A 20,363-nucleotide genomic window follows, 5' to 3' on the forward strand; every position below is an offset into this window, starting at 1 on the left:
GATTCCTCCAGTCGGTATAACTCCTTCCTCACCCTTCGGTCTTAAATCTCCATTTCTGCTTATTCCCTTCACCATCTATCACTCATTATTCATTGCAGCCTTTAATTAGTCTCTTACTGGAACTTCAGTCTAATAATATCCATCATTTTTGCTTCCTTTGCTCTATCAAATCCTTTATCATGGCCATACCTTTAATTTATTTTTAAGATTATTCATTCATTTCTGAAGTACATTGGATATTTTTGCCATAAAAATAACTATTAATCTCTTTCTCAGTCAGGCATTCTATGTGCAAAGCAGAGTTTAGATAAACAGTTTGTCTGAAATTACAAATCTGAAAGAATTTTTTCTTCATTTTTAATTTAAATTACCAAAAAGGCCACAAGACATGGTCAGGGGTCTAAGATTTCCCAATTAAAGCTCAGTGCACTATTCATCCCTGGAAAAGCCAAATTAGAGAATCAGCTCTAAAATGCAAATTGTAATAGAGTGTGAAATTTTCTGAGTCCTTATGTCACACAATGGGTTTACGGGCTTATCATGCAATGGTCATTTTGAGTTGACTATCCTCAATTTGTTGTGCAATTATTTAATTGAATGGAAGATTACGTGTATTTCATGTTAAGAGAAGTCAGCAGCTATTTGCAGCACAAGGTCTCAGAAACCCTAATTCTAATGCATATAGTCTGGAATATTTATGTTAATGCTTCATTCAATCATAGACGGCCGTTGATTCCTATTATGCCAATATTTTATTTTTTGCAAGTCAAATATATTTGTTATAATTAACTTTCCTTTTTTAGTTAAAATCCATCTCAAGTCTTTTATTCCCTCTCATTCATATTCATTTTCCTATCTCTCCCTCTCCCACTCTTTCCCTCATTTTCTATTCTCTCCATTTCCCCCTTTTTATAAACTTTTCACAGCTATCATTTTGGTCGGTTTTAATTTACTTCTAAGGTTCAGCGTTAGCACTTAACTTGATGAGTTTCTGAAGCTCATTAAATTACAACAAATATTCTGTAAAAAAAATACAATTTTCATGTCAGGTTCTTTAGCTATTCATGAAAATCTGATTTTCTTTTTAGTCATCAGTCTCCCTCCGACCTAGATCCAGCATCACCTGCCACCTGCTGCCTTATCCCTCCCATCACCCCTTTACTGGCTCTTTCCCCTTTACACAAGGGTCTCAGACTGTTGACTATCTGTTTGCCTCTGTCGATATTGCTGTATTTGTTGAGTTACTCCAGCAGCTTGGTTTTGCTTCAGATTCAAATATCTTTAGTCTTTTGAGTATCTGTAGTATTTCTTCTTTGCCCTCTGTATACCTAAGTCCCTTATTGAAAAGTGGGTCCCAAATTTGAAAGGAATACTGAATTGAATTGGATTGAATTGAATTGAATGATCTTTATTGTCATTATACATAGGTACAATGAAACTCTGTTTGGGTTCCTCTCAAACAAAGTGGTAGATTAAAAAAAGACAGTAATAGAAAAACAGTATAAATAGATAAGTACCAGAAAATAAGCTGCAGCTGCACCAGAATATCACAGTAATGCACAAAGTGCCATTAGTGCAAGTATTTGAGTCCTTGTGTGTGCATATGTGTGCTTACAGTTTCAGTCATTGTTCTATGGAAGTGGTGTGATGGAGGCCACAGCTATGGGGTAGAAGTTGTTCTTCAGTTTATTTGTTCTGGCTTTTAGTGTCCTGAACCTTTTGCTGGATGGCAGTGGGTCAAACGGAGTGGCCGGGGTGTGTGATGTCTCTGGTTATGCCGATTGCTTTCCTCCTGAGTTTGCTGGAATAGATGGTGTCCAGTCCTGGGAGTTCCATCCCGACAATTCACAGGGCCGCCTTCACCATGCGTTGCAGGTCTTGTCACTCTGCGGCTGTGCTGCTGGCATACCACACTGTGGCGCTGTTGGTCAGGATGGTTCCAATTGTGCTTCTGTAGAAGTTAAGCAACAGCTTTTGTGGGAGTTTGGCCTGTTTCAGCTTTCCTAGGAAGAAGAGTCTTTATTGTGCGTTTTTTACAAGCAGTGAGGTGTTGGTGATCCATGTCAGCTGTTTTGACAACGTAACTCCGAGGAACTTCAGGTTTTCCACACTTTCCACTACCTCTCCAGGTATATGGAGGGAGGGGTGTGTACTCTGTCCTTTGATCTCCTGAAGTCAATGATCATCTCCTTTGTTTTAGAAGTGTTAAGTACCAGGTCATTGTCCTTACACCACTCCGTCAGATGATCCACTTCACCTGTAGGCTGTTTCATCCTCATCCGAGATCAGGCCAACCACTGTGGTATCATCTGCAAATTTAATTATGGGGTTGGAGGTGTAGGTGAGGGTGCAGTCATGTGTGAAGAGTGTGTAGAGCATAGGGCTCAGCACACAGCCCTGCGGGGTGCAGTCATGTGTGAAGAGTGTGTAGAGCATAGGGCTCAGCACGCAGCCCTGCGGGTGCCTGTTTTTAAGATGAGGGTGGTGGAGATGTGCTCACCAACTCTGACTTGCTCTGGTCGGTCTGTGAGAAAGTCCATGACCCATGAGCACAGGGAGGAACCAAGGCCAAGAGTGTTCAGTTTGTTGACCAGTTTATGGGGGATGACTGTGTTAAATGCAGAACTAAAGTCCACAAGTAACATCCTCACATAAGTGTTCAGTTCCTCTAAGAGAGTCAGAGCAATATGGAGGGCTGTTGTGACTGCATCCTCTGTAGGGCAGTTTGCCCAGTAGGCAAACTGGTGTTTGCCCAGATCAGGTGGGATTATAGCCTTAATGTGTGAGAGCACAAGTCTCTCAAAGCACTTCATGGCTGTGGGTGTCAGCGTTACAGGGCGATAGTCATTCAGGCACTTCACAGCTAATTTTTTTGGGCACTGGCATAATGGTGGAGGTTTTAAGGCATGTTGGAACAGCAGCTAGTTGCAGTGAGAGGTTAAGTATACCAGCTGAGGGCAAAAACATTGTATAAAAAATTACCATAATGCCCTTCCTTGTTGCTTTTATGAATAAAACAGAGATCAAATTTGACTTTTAGCAGTCTCCTCAACCAATTCTTCCTCGTAGAAAGATTTATAAAAATGCACCTGATGTGTTGGCATCTCTTCATATTACCATTTAGTTTACATCATCTCCTGTTATTATTCTTATGAAAGTGTGTCATTTTGCATTTATCTGCATTTAGATTCATTTGCAACCTTAAAAGTTGCATGCATATGCAACTTTGAAATTGCATAATGTCTACATATCCAACTCCAATTCATTAATGCAAGAGCAGTGATCCAAAACTGATCCTGGGGGATTCCATGTTATCTCCATTCGGGTGATATAATTTTAAATGGTCAATCCAGTTGCTGGCAAATGGTTGGTGGTCCATTCCCCATTCCCCTCCCTGAAACAAGTTTGATTCAGAGTAGAATTACTTAGTATTTTTCAAATTTATTTCATCACATCTGCCTCAGCCCACTTATTTTCAAAATCATAATTGCCTCCTCCCTATCGTTAATTTATTTTCCACTTTAAATCTGGCATAATGGAATTTGTGCCTTTATTTGCCTGTCAGGCACCCAGGGGCTTACTGTTTGAGCAGGAATAACATTTGGATTGCTTAAAGTTAGAGCTTAATTTAAAAGTTAGCTAATAGTCAACAGAAGTCAGTTTGCATATAACACCTTGGGGTACTTTGATTAAAACTAATAAAAATGCAATTTGTATGATTGACATACATTTTTAGTAAAGAATTCAATTAATATTTTTACAAACTCTTAAGCATCCTTGCATACCCCCAAGTTTTTGATGTAACAATATTAAATTCAGAAGATCCAGAATTTCTGTAGTTGCCTTTCCATTGGTTAATAACCACTTGAAATTGAACCATTTTAAATGTATTAAAACATTGCATTTATTATAGAGAATTGTACTTAAATTAAAATATATCAACATTTATTTAGAAATTTCAAACTCAAAGGAAGTCATCCAAACGGTTACCTTTTTTTTATCAGGGTTAGCGGTGAACCTTGCAAAATTTTATTATACCAGTTTCATATGCATGATCTGCCATCCCTCCCTTTGATAATTTCAGCTACTTCTATTGAGATAAAACCACCGTTAAAATATTTGGCAATGGAAAACTAGTTCCTGTACTTTGTTTTAGTAATATAATATTATATGATAATTTAAAACACAGCTATTTCTTGAGAAAAGTGTGACCTTACCTGCTTTACAAACTTTACAAACTGATGATATACTTTAGAAACCAAAACAAAAACACCTGAGAATTTAACAATTTTATGCACTCAATTTGACATCTCTTCACCTCTTCAGTAATTGCATGTAAGTTACCACAAAGCTAATAATTAAACTAATTAATAGTCTATGTATTGACTCTTTAAAATAGGTTGCTTAATAACTGATGAATTATTACAAAAGTTAGTTCAATGTTTAACTCCATAAATATTGGCATTTTGCAGCAATTCTCTCAGTAGTGAGTGTGAGCGACAAGCACCTGTACTTAACAGTGATTATGCCGATGCACAGATGCAGAGTTTGGTGCTACGTATGCGGGAAAGGACATCTCTGTACAAAGAAAAGTTGTTTGAACAGGATAGCACTTCCTCAGATGAAACTCTACCACCCAGTAAGTTCTATTATTAGAAGCAAGATTCGGTTCCTAATGGATTTCATAGCATGCAAACGTTAATCTACTATGACGGTTAATCGTGTAAAACTATTAGCAGTGTGTCCAGAGGTAATGTTTTGTATTGAACTGTTTCAGCATTCAGAGATCGTAATATTGTGGTCTTTGTTTTTTCTCCTACCATTTTTGATTACAAATGTTCTAATGTATGGAAGGTTCCACGAGCAGTGCCACCAAGCATAGAGGAGCCAACAACTGGATGAAGCACATGGATTGACGCTACCCATACTTGCCCTATACTTTAGGCACTTCATTGCCAACTAATACCATGCACAATAGGTGTAGGAATCAAATTCACTTTACATTATCGTAATTGCACTGACAAATATTACATGCCTTAATTTCTTACATACCTCCCTAAACACCACATTAGTGTAGAGGTTAGTGTGACACTATTACAGCTCATGGCATTCTGGAGATTGAAGTTCAATTCCAGCACCATTTTGTAGGGAGTCTCTGTATGTCCTCCATGTGGAATGCGTGGGCGCTCTGGTTTCCTCCTGCAGTTGAAAGGCATACCACGTAGGTGAATTGGTCATTGTAAATTGTCCTGTGATTAGGTTAGGTTTAATCGGGTTATGGAGTTGCTGGGGTGGCATGGCTCAAAAGTCCAAAAGGGACAACCTGTGTTTTTTTTACAGAAAATAATACCTGTAGTATACATAGAATATAGAAAGCTTACAGCACAATACAGGCCCTTTGGCCCACAATGCTGTGCCGCACATGTACTTACTTTAGAAATTACCTCGGGTTACCCATAGCTCTCTATTTTTCTAAGCTTCATGTACCTATCCAGAAGTCTCTTAAAAGACCCTATTGTATCCACCTCCAGCAGCATCGCCAGCAGCCCATTCCACGCACTCACCACTCCCTGCATAAAAAACTTAACCCTGACAGCTCCTCTGCACCTGCTTCCAAGTACCTTAAAACTGTGACCTCTCATGCTAGCTATTTCAGCCTTGGGAAAAAGCCTCTGACTATTCACATGATCAATACTTCTCATCATCTTATACACCTCTATCACGTCACCTCTCATCCTCCGCTGCTCCAAAAGGAAAGGCTGTGTTCACTCAAGCTATTCTCATAAGGCATGCTCCCCAATCCAGGCATCATCCTTGCAAATCTCCTCTGCACCCTTTCTATAGTTTCCACATTCTTCCTGTAGTGAGGTGACTAGAACTGAGCACAGTACTCCAAGTGGGGTCTGACCCCACTCGGCTCTTAAATTCAATCCCATGGTTAATGAAGGCCAATACACCATACGCCTTCCTAACCATAAAGCCAACCTGTGCAGCCGCTTTGAGTGTCCTATGGACCCAGACACCAAGATCCCTCTGATCCTCCACATTGCCAGGAGTCTTACCATTAATACTATATTCTGCCATCATATTTGACCTACCAAAATGAACCACTTCACATTTATCTGGGTTGAACTCCATCTGCCACTTCTCAGTCTAGTTTTGCATCCTATCAATGTTCCACTGTAACCTCTGACAGCCCTCCACACTATCCACAACACCTCCAACATTTGTGTCATCAGCAAATTTACTAACCCATCCCTCCACTTCCTCATCCAAGTCATTTATAAACATCATGAAGAGAAGGGGTCCCAGAACAGATCCCTGAGGCATTCCACTGGTCATCAACATCCATGTAGACTATGAGCCGTGTAAAACCACTCTTTGTCTTCTGTGGACAAGCCAATTCTGAATCCACAAAGCAAGGTCCCCTTGGATCTCATGCCTCCTTACTTTCTCAATAACCCTTGCATGGAGTACCTTATCAAATGCCTTGCTGAAATCCATATACACTACATCTACTGCTCTACCTTCATCAATATGTTTAGTCACATCCTCAAAAATTCAATCAGGCTCGTAAGGCACAACCTGCCTTTGACAAAGCCATGCTGACTATTCCTAATCATATTAATCCTCTCCAAATGTTCATATATCCTGCCTCTCAGGATCCCCTCCATCACAGAAGTAAGAGTCACTGGACTATAATTTCCTGGGCTATCTCTACCCCCTTTCTTGAGAAAGGGAACAACATCTGCAACACTCCAGTCCTCCAGAACCTCTCCAGTCCTCATTGATGATGGAAAGATCATTGCCAGAGGCTCATCAATCTCCTCCCTCGCCTCCCACAGTAGCCTGAGGTACATCTCATTCGGTCCCAGAGACTTATCCAACTTGATGTTTTCCAAAAGCTCCAGCACATCCTTTTTGTTAATATCTGTATGCTCAAGCTTTTCAATCCACTGTAAATCATCCCTACAATCGCCAAGATACTTTTCCGTAGTAAATACTGAAGCAAAGTATTCATTAAGTGCCTTTGCTATCTCTTCCTTGTATCTTGAACAATTGAATAATGGGACATTTATATAAAAATTTAATAATTCCAGCCCAGAAACATAATTAAGAATAAAAAAACATGAGATGGAAATCACAATAAAAGTTTCCCTCAAGAATAAAGAGGAAAGATTAATTTATTAGGAGTAAAATATTTGCAGAACAAATACCGCAGTTTAAGCTATTGGTAAGTCAATATTAATGCATTCTGATATTTTCATGTATGGTGCTTTAATATTCTTTACTGAGGTATTAAATTTATTTTCCAAAATAAATATGCACTTGTCAACAAGACTCTTTATTTGTGTCATTAAAATGAACACAAAGCGCTTTTGAGGTAGATGGAACTTAGTAAAGTTTTGAGTTTGGAATTAATTTCCATTTCTTTCTCTCCAGAAGCTGCAAGAAATGCTGAGTACTTATAGAAATTTTATTTTGGAACCATACTATGGTCCTAAATAAGGCAATTTTTCATTTTGTCAGTGACAATGCATACTCTTTTCTCAACTGGTGGATTGTTTTTAAATAGCCAGTTAAGAACATCTTGCACGTGATAATCCTCTGATACTCCTGATGCGTATTGCTATTCATAATAAGAGCACTGAACATTTATTCATAATTAACTAATTTCTTGCACATGTTCATCAGGGATTAATTTAAAGATTGAATTTCTTTAAAATGTCAATTGTGTCCTACTGAAGACACACCAGTAGCTAATTATTTTAAATTATGCTGCTAAAGATTGTGAAATCAGATTTTTATAGGTCTTTGAATACTAACTGCAAATGTTGAAGTTAACATGAGTTCAAAAAGTCTCATGATTGGAAAGGTAAAGAGAACAGTTTTTTAAAGTTGATATATGGATTTCCTTTACTGCTTAGCACCAGTCAAAAAGCCACCTCCACCAGAGAAAGATAAAAAGGATGAGGAGACACCAGAGAAAGAAAAAGATGAAGCCAAACTTGATGAGGAACTTGGCCGTGACATCCTTGGTTGTAAATTCAAGAGGCATCCAATCAAGAAATTTGTACAGCAGCTAAAAATACCTGAAAGTATTGACACATTATCAGGTAACATGTTAATCCAAGACATTTCAAAACTATAAATTGAGTGACATAGCAAATTTTTCAATCAGTTCCCAATTTTATCTGATTCATGAAATAATTGAAGTTTCACACATTTGTATTTCAAACTTGTTGCAAAGATTTGGTTGCTGTCGTCCGGTAGGGGCATTGATCACCTGTTTTCTAGTGTAGAACTTCAAACTTTATGGCCAATAATTTAATAGGGAAGATAGAAAAAAACATGTTTCAGGTGTGACTGAAACAGTAGAGCATATCCTTATTTCATGCAGGAAATTTGCACAGGAAAGACAACAAATGCTACAACAATTACACAAAATAGGACCGGTAGAGAACAGTGTTAAAGGTTAATAATAAGCATTCATTAATTTTCATAATATAGATCACATTGTAAAACTACTTGGGTATGAAATGTTCAAGTATTCTGTGACTCATGCGATATTCTAACACGGCAAATACGGAGGCTAGACCATTTTATGAACAGGAAATAGTTGAGACGATTGTTCGAGAAGATCAAAAATCACAAATGTCTAACATGGGAAGTAATGGTTAAGGTTACAACAGGAAAAAATGAACTCTGTGAAATTTGTAATATTTTAGGAGTTTAGAAAATGAGATGGGAAGTTAGTTGTACTGTGATCATGGTTAATAAATCTTTTGCTTTCCATCATTTCTTTGCTATTATCCCAAAACATTTCTGAAATAATAACAAAAAGCTGATTTAAATTTACTGTAGGTCGTGTTTCTTCACCACAGAAAAGAGTTTTTCTGTCTTTTTGTGTGAGAAGAGAGCTCTAAAGTTCCATTTCAACTATGAGATTTGGTTAGGACTCAGTGGCAGAGTCCACACAGAGTATCTCTGCAGATTTTATCCCCAGTGCACAGGCACCTCTTGGTGCTCAGGATGTGACCCCATCAACAGAAGCACAAGTTGCATCCTTGATGAAAGAGATGAACAGGGGGTGATATGAGAAACTGTAGGAACCAGACTGCCTTTCAACACATGGAGAAAGGTTTGCAAGATCAAGTCTCCCAACAAAAAATCTGTTGAAGGAACTCAGCAGCATCAGTGAACAGAAAGCAATTGTCAACCTTTTGGAGCAAAATCCTTCATCAGGACTAAGAGTGGAGAGGGAAGGGATAGCAACCTTAATGGTACTCTGGCCGACATAAATAAACATCTGTCAGGTTTTTGCAATCTACGTCAGGAGACTGAAACAGTAGAGCATATCCTTATTTCATGCAGGAAATTTACACAGGAAAGACAACAAATGCTACAACAATTACACAAAATAGGACCGGCAGAGAACAGTGTTAAAGGTGTTAAAGGTTTATTGGAATGTGGGGAGAGTGATCAGGGGAGGAAATGGTTGTTTAGTTTTTTTTAAGGGCGATGGGACTGGAAAGACAATTTTAGGCAGCCAAGTGAATGGACAATGAGGGACAGTAAATGGAGGAGGAGGAGGAGGAGGAGGAGGAGGAGGAGGAAGAGGAAGAGGAAGAGGAGGAGGAGGAGGAGGAGGAGGAGGAGGAGGAGGAGGAGGAGGAGGAGGAGGAAGAGGAAGAGGAAGAGGAAGAGGAAGAGGAAGAGGAAGAGGAAGAGGAAGAGGAAGAGGAAGAGGAAGAAGAAGAAGAAGAAGAAGAAGAAGAAGAAGAAGAAGAAGAAGAAGAAGAAGAAGAAGAAGAAGAAGAAGAAGAAGAAGAAGAAGAAGAGTGAGGCATGGCCAGTGGGTGATTGGTATACCAAGGAGCCATTAAGGATGATGAACAGATGGAAGAGTGGGGTTGAGTTGAGATCAGAGGCAGAGCCAAGAAGATGATAGGTGGATAGGCAGAGGCAGAAAAATTGAAAAAACACATGGAGCTAAGAATGGGGGGGGGGTAAATTTGGAGACCATTGCTGGAATTTGATAAGCAGGAACACAGCAGTGATGAAATGTGTTAAGGAAGGAAGGTGATAATGGAAGCCATTATGGAGAGGTGAAGTCAAAGATCTGGGAGGGGTATGCACTAGGCAAAATATGCAGGTAGTAGCTGGATGGAACCAGAAGAGAGATGAGGATAAAATGTGTGATGGGCAGGAAGGGGTGTGTATGGGAAAGAGAACAAAAGTAGGAGGACTGGAAGGGGATTATAAGGTGTGGGGGTGCTAAAAGGGAATAACAGATGGATGTTTCCTGAAATTAGAGAATTCAGTGTACAACCAATTGGGTTTGGACTACCCTAGCAGAATGTGAGATAATATTCTCTCGTTTGCACTGGGTTTTACTCTGGCAGATGGACCAAATGATTTGGGAAAGGGAAGGGGAATTAAAATGGAATGCAACTGAGAACTTGGAATGGTCATTACAGAGAGAGAACCGGTATACTGCAAGCCTGTTCACTAGTCTATGTTTGGACTCACCTTTGGAGAGAAGGCGACGTCAGGAGCAGCAAGTGCAGCATTTGAGGTTGGAGTAAGAGCTGCTTAGACCCTAGAAGGTGGTGAGGGATATGGCATAAGAACAAATGTAGCACCTCCTGCAGTTGTAAGGGAATGTTCTGCAGGTCAGACACAGCTGGATGGGCTGAGGTGAATGGGCCAGGAAGTTAAGGTGGGTTTTGGTAAGTAGAGCACTATGAGGGGTGAGTGCCTTTTTAAAAGCACAGCAGCTGTAATACCTATTAGTATTCAGGTTCCAGAAGTATGGGTACAATAAAAGATCAGTGTGCTCTGGAGAAGTGAGCTGTCAATGTACCTAAGAAAGTGAGTTAAGGATTTGATTGAGTGTCTATTTTTTTTTCTACCCTAAAACTGCTCTGTTCAGAAATACAGGTAGCTAAATAGCTCATTAACTGCTAGACAAATGTTAAACTACACATCAGCTATTTCCGCTGGGTGAGCTTACTGAATGACCAATGCAGTAATATAGAAAGTGCACATCGTGTACAGTATTTATGCTACCTACAAACTAGAACACAGTAGATTCCAGTTAATTAGGCCATTAGTTAATCAAGGCAGCTGTTTATTTGGGACAACTCAAAGAACAAAAACAAATTGAGAAAATAAATGAGATTCCCTTTGTTTATTTTGGACACCATGCCACTTAATCAGATAGGAAACTGTTGCCAAACAGTTTTAACTAGTGACAGTCACGTGCCTTTCTGTGGCCGTTAGACACTATACTGTGCCTTGAGGGAGCATCCATGTTCAAAAAGTAGTGCTTTTTCTCACTGATAGTTGGTGTGAAATAAGCAGTCACACAATTTAGAGCTGTTTCGTTCACTATGGTTTCAAGCATTCAGGTTTGGAGATACCAGAAACAGCCAGGAGTGAAAATAGAATAATCTCACAACTTCACTAAGTTAGGAGCTACAAAGAATTTGAAGGTATCAACAATCATCTTGTTTATTACAATGAAAATGCAGATTTGGAGGATGCCACTGTTGAAAGCATTGTATGAAGGCAGCCATTATCCACAGTTAGTGTCTGCGCTAATTTTGTTCATTTACAGTCAATCAAAAGAACACAAAAGCATACAGTAAATCAATTTCTCTGATAGCTATTAGGAACAAATACACAATTTTTTAGTACTGTAGTGTTTTTATTTGTTCAGCATTTTATTTAAATACCTAATTTGTTACTTAGTTAAAACTCGTTTTTCTTCTTTACATTTTTTTAACAATTTCCTTGAAACATTAGTTAATTGGGGCAGTCGCTTAATTTGGCCAAAAATATACTGGCGCAGATCTGTTCCAAAGAACCAGCATTCAGTTCATTGATCTCCCCAGGTGAATATGGCTGTGATTTAACATATGCTCTGTGTCATAGGCACCACTTACAGGCTGCATTGGGAATAGCAGTGAAAATCCCAAAGTGTCAATACACTGGGCTGAACTTCAACATCACAATTTACAGTGTCGCAGGGACTGATGCTGTGTCATCTATATCAACAGTCTGGATTAATAGGCTGAAAAATGGCAGATGGATTTAAAGCAGACAAGTGTGAGGTGTTGCCTTTGGAAGGACAAAGCAGGGTAGGCCTTACACGGTGAGTGGCAGGGCACTGAGGAGTGTGGTAGAACAGAGGAGTCCAGGGATACAGAAACATAATTCCTTGAAAGTGGCTTAAGTGTAGATAGGGTTGTAAGGAAAGGTTTGGGCACATTGGCCTTCATGAATCAGGTATTCAATACAGGAGCTGGGATGGTACGTTAAAGTACAAGACATTGGTGAGGCCTAATTTGGAGTGTTGTGGGCAGTTTTGTCACCCACCTTTTTACAGTCATTCCATTTGTTCTCTTCACTGTTAAGAGTCATAGAAAAGTACAACGCAGAAACAGGCCCTTCAGCCCATCTCCTCTGTACCAAGCCATTTAAACTAGCTACCCCCTTTGATCTGCACTGGGTCGATGGGAGAAGGCAGTTTAGTGCGCCTCTCCACAATCCCTTTCCTCTTATGCAGATGGTTGTGCAGCTAACAGAGCTGTAGTTTCACAGCTCCTGTGACCTAAATTTAGTCCTAAGCTCTGTTACTGTCTGTGTGGGGTTAGCTTGTTTCCTTGTTGGCTTACTTCCGGTATCTGTTTCCTCTCAAATTCCAAAGAATTGTAGGTTAGTATGTTAATTGGCCACTGTAAATTGTCCTAGTGTGCTGGAGCTATAACAATGTGGGAAGAATAAAATGGAATTTGTGTAATGGCAGAAGAAATAAAGGTGTGGGCTATTTTCTAAATTGGGCAAAGATTCAAAACTCAGAGGTGCAAAGTGACCTGGGAGTCCTTGTGCAGATTCCCTAGAGGTTAACTTGCAGACTGAGTCAGTGGTAAGGAAATGCAATGTCAGCATTCACTTTGAGAAGACTAAAATATAAATGCAAGGATGTTTTACTAAGGCTTTTAAAGGATTTGTTCAGACTGTACTTAGAATATTATGAGCAGTCTTGGTCCCCATTTTTAAGAAGAGATGTGCTGGCATCAAAGAGGGTTCAATGGAGATTTATGAGAATGATCCCAGGAATGAAAGGGTTAATATTTGAGGAGTGTTTGATGTCTCTGGGCCTGCACACGCTGGAGTTTAGAAGTATGAAGGGGGATTTCAATGAAACCTATTGAATATTGAAAGTCCTAGACAGAGTGGATATGGAAAGAATGTTCCCTATTGTGGGGGAGCCTAGGACTGGAGGGCAAAGCCTCAGAATTGAGAACAGAGATGAGAAAAGTTTTCTTTAGCCAAAGGATAGTGAATCTTTACCATTGGCGTGCAGGCCAAGTTATCAGGTTTACTTAAAGTGGATAGATTTTTGATTAATCAGGGTGTCAAAGGTTATGGGGAGAAGGCAAGAGAATAGTTTGAGAAGTATATTAGATCAGCCATGATGGAATGAAACCAACTCAATGGGCCGAATGGCCTAATTCTGCTCCTATGTATTGTGATCTAATGACACTGACTCTCTGAATGTAAGAAGCAGGCTGCTTTCCCTTCGTGGATCTATTGTTCATGCTTCTTAGGGTCTTCCTCCCAATCTTAAACAATGGCATCTTAAGCAGGTTCCTTGCTGTAGTGAAAAATTAGAATTAAAAATGTATTTCACAGTTAGTACCTCCCAAGGGTGGAAACTGAACTTTACACATCACCCGGTTTCTGCAGAACTTACTTCAACTGTTTTGAAATAACCCTTTATGATAAGTTATAAAAGCAAACCCTTTTTACAGAATAATTCAATATTGCAACGGTGAAGATGCAGTACATTGGCAGATTTGTTCTTCTCTTCTCCAGCCTCTATAGTAATGTCGCTGCTAAAAAAGCTAATTGACAAGCTCCAAAACACTTAAGTGCATTGACTGAGCCCATTTTGGTTAATATTGCTTTTAATGGGCCTTCCATGAAATTTGCAACTTTCTCTCCTAAAGGGCCTGTTGCAGTTAACATAGAAACCAATGGGTTGGATATGACTTCCTGTCACAGTACCATTTTCAGGCCATTTGAACTCTAAGCATTCACAAATCTGAGCACTCAAAGAAGCTGGAATTTAGACTGACAATGAAATTTCTAACACACCAGCACGAGCAACTGGAAAACATAAGTTCAAGGTATTTATACTGCTTTGAAATTCCTATCTTTTATTCTAATTATCAATTATTGTGTTTCAGATCTGCATTACATGGTATGGATGAGTTTTGTGGTACTTGCTTGGAACTGGAACTGCTGGTTTATTCCCATGCGCTGGGCTTTCAATTATCAGGATCCACAGATTCTTTCCATCGGGTTAACTATAGATTATATCTGTGATTTCATCTATCTGCTGGATATGTTGGTGTTCCAGGTCCGCTTGCAGTTTGTGAAACAGGGAGACTTAATAGTAAGTTTAACTTTCATCAAAGTAATCATTCTATTGCATCAGTTTATCTGACATATATAGCATAGAATCAGCCCAAAGCCCAACTATTCCATGATGATATTCATAGTCCAGTAAATCTTTCAAAGTAAGCTGGATATTGTTGGAAGTATTAATAGAAAATGCTAGAAATATTTAGCTTTGTCGGGTAGCATCTGTGAAGAATCAGGGAAAGTTAGTATTTCAGGTCAATGGTTTTTCACAAGAACCGCAGAATTTTCTGTTTGAATTTAGAATGAGCGGTCAACAGACTGGAAGTGTGTTTATCCTGTGTCGAGCTAATGAACCCTGCTGTTTATTTACTCAGACCAAATATATAAACGTCGATTTTAAACTATTTTTAAACAGCCTGTATTTTTCATAAAAGGCTTATATGAATAGCTGATTTTTATATAATTATTTCCCATTTACATGGCAGCACTTCTGAAATAATCATTTCTGCTTTATTTCCTCTGTTACAGTACATTACTCTTTTTCCTCATTAGCTTTTGTATAAGTTATTTGAAAATATTGAACAAAATTCCCCTCTGGGGATGTACAAATAGGAAATTAAGCTACTAACTATTCACTATGCTACTGCAGAAGGAGCTGTGCCATTGTTGCCATGGTAGCTAGCTTACTAATGATTTCAGCTCATTCAAAGTGTCCAATCTGTCAACTGATGTAGAGTTCTTCCAGGTTTGTTTTGTCATCTTAAAACATGTAAAGAGAAAAGTATTGCATTTAAATAGTGCATATCAAGATCTTCCAAAACCACTTGAAGCCAAGTAAATACGTTATTACTTTAAATGTTAATACACTTATAACATAGCAAACAAGCATTTAACAGAATCCCACTAATAGCCGTGTGGTAATGACTGGTCGTGAAATTTGAAATGAACCTACCCAGGATTCTGAGTTGTGTGTAATCAAGACTAAAATGTTGGAATATTGGATTATAGGGAACCAGGTAGGAAAATGGGATTGAGACCAGTGATGAAATTGGTCTCAATCTTATTGAATGCTAAAGCAGGTTCAAGGAGTTGTCTGTCCTACTGCTGTTACCATTGTGTTCTATGTCTCATTCTAAAGGTGTTTTTTTTACCAACACTGAAGGTTTGTTCAGTACTGCAGAGTAATTGCAGCTTAAATTTTTGAGTTCAAGTCTTTGGTAAGGGATTTAAATACACCATTTTCTGATTCAGAGGTAATGGCATTATTACCCAGTCTATGTTAATCCCACCGACTCAGTATTAAGATGCTCAGCAAAATTGCGTACATCATATTAATACTTCTCCTCCAAAGCATTTTATTAATAGTGCTTTCATTTGCGGCACTCATCTGAGTGTAAAAGTGATAGAGTATCTTTAAACACAGTAGAAAACATAATTGTGCATTATTCTTAGCAAAACTACCTTCTGATATAAATACTAAACATATTTTGCTATCTAACATAGTTACTAAAAATACAACCTAACTATGGCCAGTAATTTAATTTGGCTGGCACACAACAAAAGTGTGAGATACTGATATATCATATGGACATACCAGCAGAATTAACATTGTCACTCAAAATTTCCATAAAATTTAGAATGAGAAAAAGGTGGGGACTTGCACTTGGTTAGCACCATAAGAACATCTGGAAATCTTTTGTGTCCACATAATTACGTATGAAATATCACTATTGCAATGCAGGAAAATGCAAGAGTTCTATTCATAATAAATCTGACATTTAAAAAGTTTTTTGGTGTTTGGTTCACAAGAATGTTGGCCAGGAAATAAGGAAAACTTAATGATTTTTTCAAAACCAACAGCTTGTTATGCTGGAAAGGTTTTTCTGAAAATCTAACTAAATCTCTAACCACAAAGCTCTGTTTCAATGCTGATTTAATGTGTCATCTTTGCTTAGCATAGCATGCAGTTGTAGCAGAATTAAATATTGGCACCAAGCTCCCAGCACTGGACCTATCCTTAGGGGTAGACATGGGAAATGTTACAAAAATGGATGTAACCTGCAGTTGGAGTTAGAAACTAATTTCAGAATTAATAAGGACTCCTGGTTATGAATAGTCTGTTTCAGTTTCACTGGTAATCTTGTGGTGGCATATAATAAATGTGCTAGACACAGATTCCATGATTTTTCACCTCTTCCCTTTTTTCACAGTAGGTTTGTATTTGTTGCCTTCCAGCCCACAGGGTATGAATTAGAATCTAGGAAATTCTGAAAATTTAGAACAATTAAATTTGCTATCTCTGTAGACATCTATTTAAAATCCTTCAGCTATTGGCCAACAAGTTCAAGACATACATATATTTGTCATTAGTCTTATTAATACCTTATTTTTTACTGATATTAAATTACCTTAGTTCCTTATACATTCTAGGCTTTTTGTTTTCCACAATGATGTCAAAGGACCACATATACAGTAAATAGAAAGCATGAACTATCATAATATAATCACTTGTGGAACCAGAGGAACCAACACACTTGACAACATTTATATCATCATCAAGAACACTTACTATGCCATCCCAAAATGAGTGTTCAAGAACATCTTCAATCTCTCTCTGCTGTAGTCGGAGGTTAGTGACAGTCATACCAGAGCCCACGAACAGCAATGTGAGCTGCCTCAACGACTGTCACCTCGTGACACTCAACTCCTGGCTAAACAAGGACCCGGACCTGCTACAATTTGACTGTCGCCTCAGCAGATTTACAGCAGATGCAATCTTACTGGCTTTCCATGCTTTGAAAGGGAGAACACAACTACAGCTGTGAAGATCCCTGCTGCACCTGATGACCCTGTGATCTCTGTCTCAGAGGCCGATGTTAGGCTGTCTTTAAAGAGAGTGAACACTCGCAAGGCAGAAAATCCCAATGGAGTACCTGGTAAGGCTCTGAAAACCTGTGCTAACCAACTAGTGGGAGTATGCAAGGACATTTTCAGCCTCTCACTGCTATGGGTGGAAGTTCCCACTTGCTTCAAAAAGGCAACAATTATACCAGTGCCTAAGAAGAATAATGTGAGCTGCCTTAACGACTATCACCCGGCAGCACTCACATCGACAGTGATGAAATGCTTTGAGAGGTTGCTCATGACTAGACTGAACTCCTGCCTCAGCAAGGACCTGACCCATTGCAATTTGCCTAGCGCCACAATAGGTCAATGGCAGATGCAATAGGACAATGGCCCTCCATACGGTTTTAGACCACCCGGACAACACAAACACCTATGTCAGGATGCTTTTCATCGACTATAGCTCAGCATTTAATATCATCATTCCCACAATCCTGATTGAGAAGTTGCAGAACCTGGGCCTCTGTACCTCCCTCTGCAATTGGATCTTCGACTTCCTAACTGGAAGACCACAATCTGTACGGATTGGTGATAACATATCCTCCTCGCTGACGATCAACACTGGTGAACCTCAGGGGTGTGTGCTTAGCCCACTGCTCTACTCTCTGTATACACGTGACTGTGTGGCTAGGCATAGCTCAAATACTATCTATAAATCTGTTGACAATACAACCATTATTGGTAGAATCTCAGGTGGTGATGAGCGGGTGTACAGGAGTGAGATATGCCAACTAGTGGAATGGTGCCGCAGCAATAACCCGGCACTCAACGTCAGTAAGACGAAAGAGCTGATTGTGGACTTCAGGAAGGATAAGACAAAGGAACGCATTCCAATCCTCACAGAGGGATCAGAAGTGGAGAGAGTGAGCAGCTTCAAGTTCCTGGGTGTCAAGATCTCTGAGGATCAATCCTGGTCCCAACATATTGCTGTAGTCATAAAGAAGGCCAGACAGTGGCTATACATCATTAGGAGTTTGAAGAGATTTGGCATGTCAAGAAATACACTCAAAAACTTCTATAGACGTACCGTGGAGAACATTCTGACAGGCTGCATCACTGTCTGGTGGGGGGGTGGGGGGGGATGGTGTTGGTGGCTACTGCACAGGACACACTCAGTGATTCAGGAACAGCGTCTTCCCCTTTGCCATCCGATTCCTAAATGGACATTGAACCCGTGGACACTACTTCACTTTTTTTAATATACAGTATTTCTGATTTTTGCATGTTTTTAGATCTATTCAATATACGTATACTGTAATTGATTTACTTATTCATTATTCTTTTCTATATTATGTATTGCATTGAACTGCTTCTGCTAACAAATTTCATATCACATGTCGGTGATAATAAACCTGATTCTGATTCTGTTTCTGCACCTCAAAGATGTGTGCTTAACCCACTGCTCTATTCTCTCTAAACCCACAACTGTGTGGCTAGGCACAGCTCAAACACCATCTGTATATTTGCCGACGACACAACTGTGTTGGCAGAATTTCAGATGTTGTCAAGGAGGTATACAGGAGCAAGATAGATCAGCTAATTGAGTGATGCCACAGCAATAGCCTTGCATTCAATGTCAGTAAGACCAAGGAACTGATTGACCACATGAAGGGAAGTCGAGGGAATACACACACACTAGCTCTCATCTAGAAATCAGCAGTGGAAAGGGCGAGCAGTTTTAAATTCCTGATCTCTGATGATCTATCAAAGGCCCAGCATATTGATGCAATTACAAAGAAGGCACAACAGTGAATATTAGAAGTTTGAGGAGAATTGGTACGTCACCAAAGACACACACAAATTTCTACTGATGTACCGTGGAGAGCATTCTCTCTGCTTGCATCACTGTCTGGTATGGGGGGGGAGGGGGGGTTGTTACTGAACAGGATTAGAAAAAACTGCAGGAAATTGTAACTCAGCCAGCTCCATCATTAACTCTTGCAACCCAGGCATCGAGGACACCTTAAAAAGGCAATGTCTCTGAAAGGCAGCGTCCATTATTAAGGATGCCATGAACTAGGACATGCCTTCTTCTCATTGCTACCATCAAGGAGAATATACAGGAACCTGAAGATACATAGTCAATGTTTCAGGAACAGCTCTTTCCTCTCTACCATTAGATTTCTGAATAAACAATGAATCCACAAACACTACCTTATAGCAGTGTGCTACACGCAGCGCTAAAATAACGACACAGAGTCGGTAAACTGCAGTTAAAGAAGATTTTATTCGAACTTCACAGCCTTGCTTTAAAGCCTCCCTGATCCCGCCCTCCCCGGGCGCGGATGCTGTAGGGGGCACGTACTCACAATCCCCCGCAAGCTTTTCTCTTTGTTGGTGAAGCAGACGTGGCGCCCTTTTGGGACTGGCCTTTATGCCGGCGCGCTGGCTATTTGTGAGCCGGTTCGAGTGCGCTAGAAAGTGAGTCGCCACAACCTCACTATTTTCCCCTATGTTTTTGCACTACCCTTTTAATTAATTTCACTGATCAGTTTTTATGCAACTTAGTTGTACTTAAATGCAATGCAATTAAAAATATTGTGCATAGGAAAACATTGGTTTGTTTTTTGCTTTGGTGTTATGACAAACTACCATGTATGACAATAGTAGAGGTAGTTGCATTAAACGAGCCTGGGTATTCCTATCTTTAGCTCCTTGCTTCTGGTGACATTATGGAACTGATGCATTCAATAAAGCATATCTCTTATGGCAGCAGCACCATCTGTAATGCCAGCTTTCATTTGATTGACAAATGCAATTTTGACCCACAGCAAGCAAGTTGTCCCACTTATTGCCTTGGTAAAGATAGCCACATTTGTCGCACGTTCTTGCCTGTGCTGCAATGTCAGTCCAATCCTTTTATGACCTTAATTTCATTTCAGCTAACCTTTACTGTGCACGTAATTCATTATGGCAATCTTTTCAATGAGTTATATTGAAATAAAGTACCTGTGTCAACATTACCATAAAAGCCATTTATAGGAAGTTAGTCTTTTTATCTATTGTGATAACTGTCTGTA

The 20,363-nt window shown here is 39.4% G+C and overlaps 1 protein-coding gene across 1 annotated transcript in view; it reads left to right on the top strand.

The window, feature by feature from the left end:
- Positions 1-9,579: 9,579 nt before the first annotated feature.
- LOC132405577 (cyclic nucleotide-gated cation channel beta-3-like) overlaps positions 9,580-20,363 on the top strand; it is an 88,918-nt gene continuing 78,134 nt past the window's right edge. The window contains exons 1-3 of the mRNA XM_059990520.1: positions 9,580-9,842; positions 10,937-10,944; positions 14,196-14,470. Of these exons, the coding sequence (XP_059846503.1) occupies positions 9,580-9,842; positions 10,937-10,944; positions 14,196-14,470 (546 nt within the window). The remainder of the gene's footprint in view (positions 9,843-10,936; positions 10,945-14,195; positions 14,471-20,363) is intronic.

This window comes from Hypanus sabinus, chromosome 1 (assembly GCF_030144855.1).
Source record: "Hypanus sabinus isolate sHypSab1 chromosome 1, sHypSab1.hap1, whole genome shotgun sequence".
In the NCBI taxonomy this organism is placed as follows: Eukaryota; Metazoa; Chordata; class Chondrichthyes; order Myliobatiformes; family Dasyatidae; genus Hypanus; species Hypanus sabinus.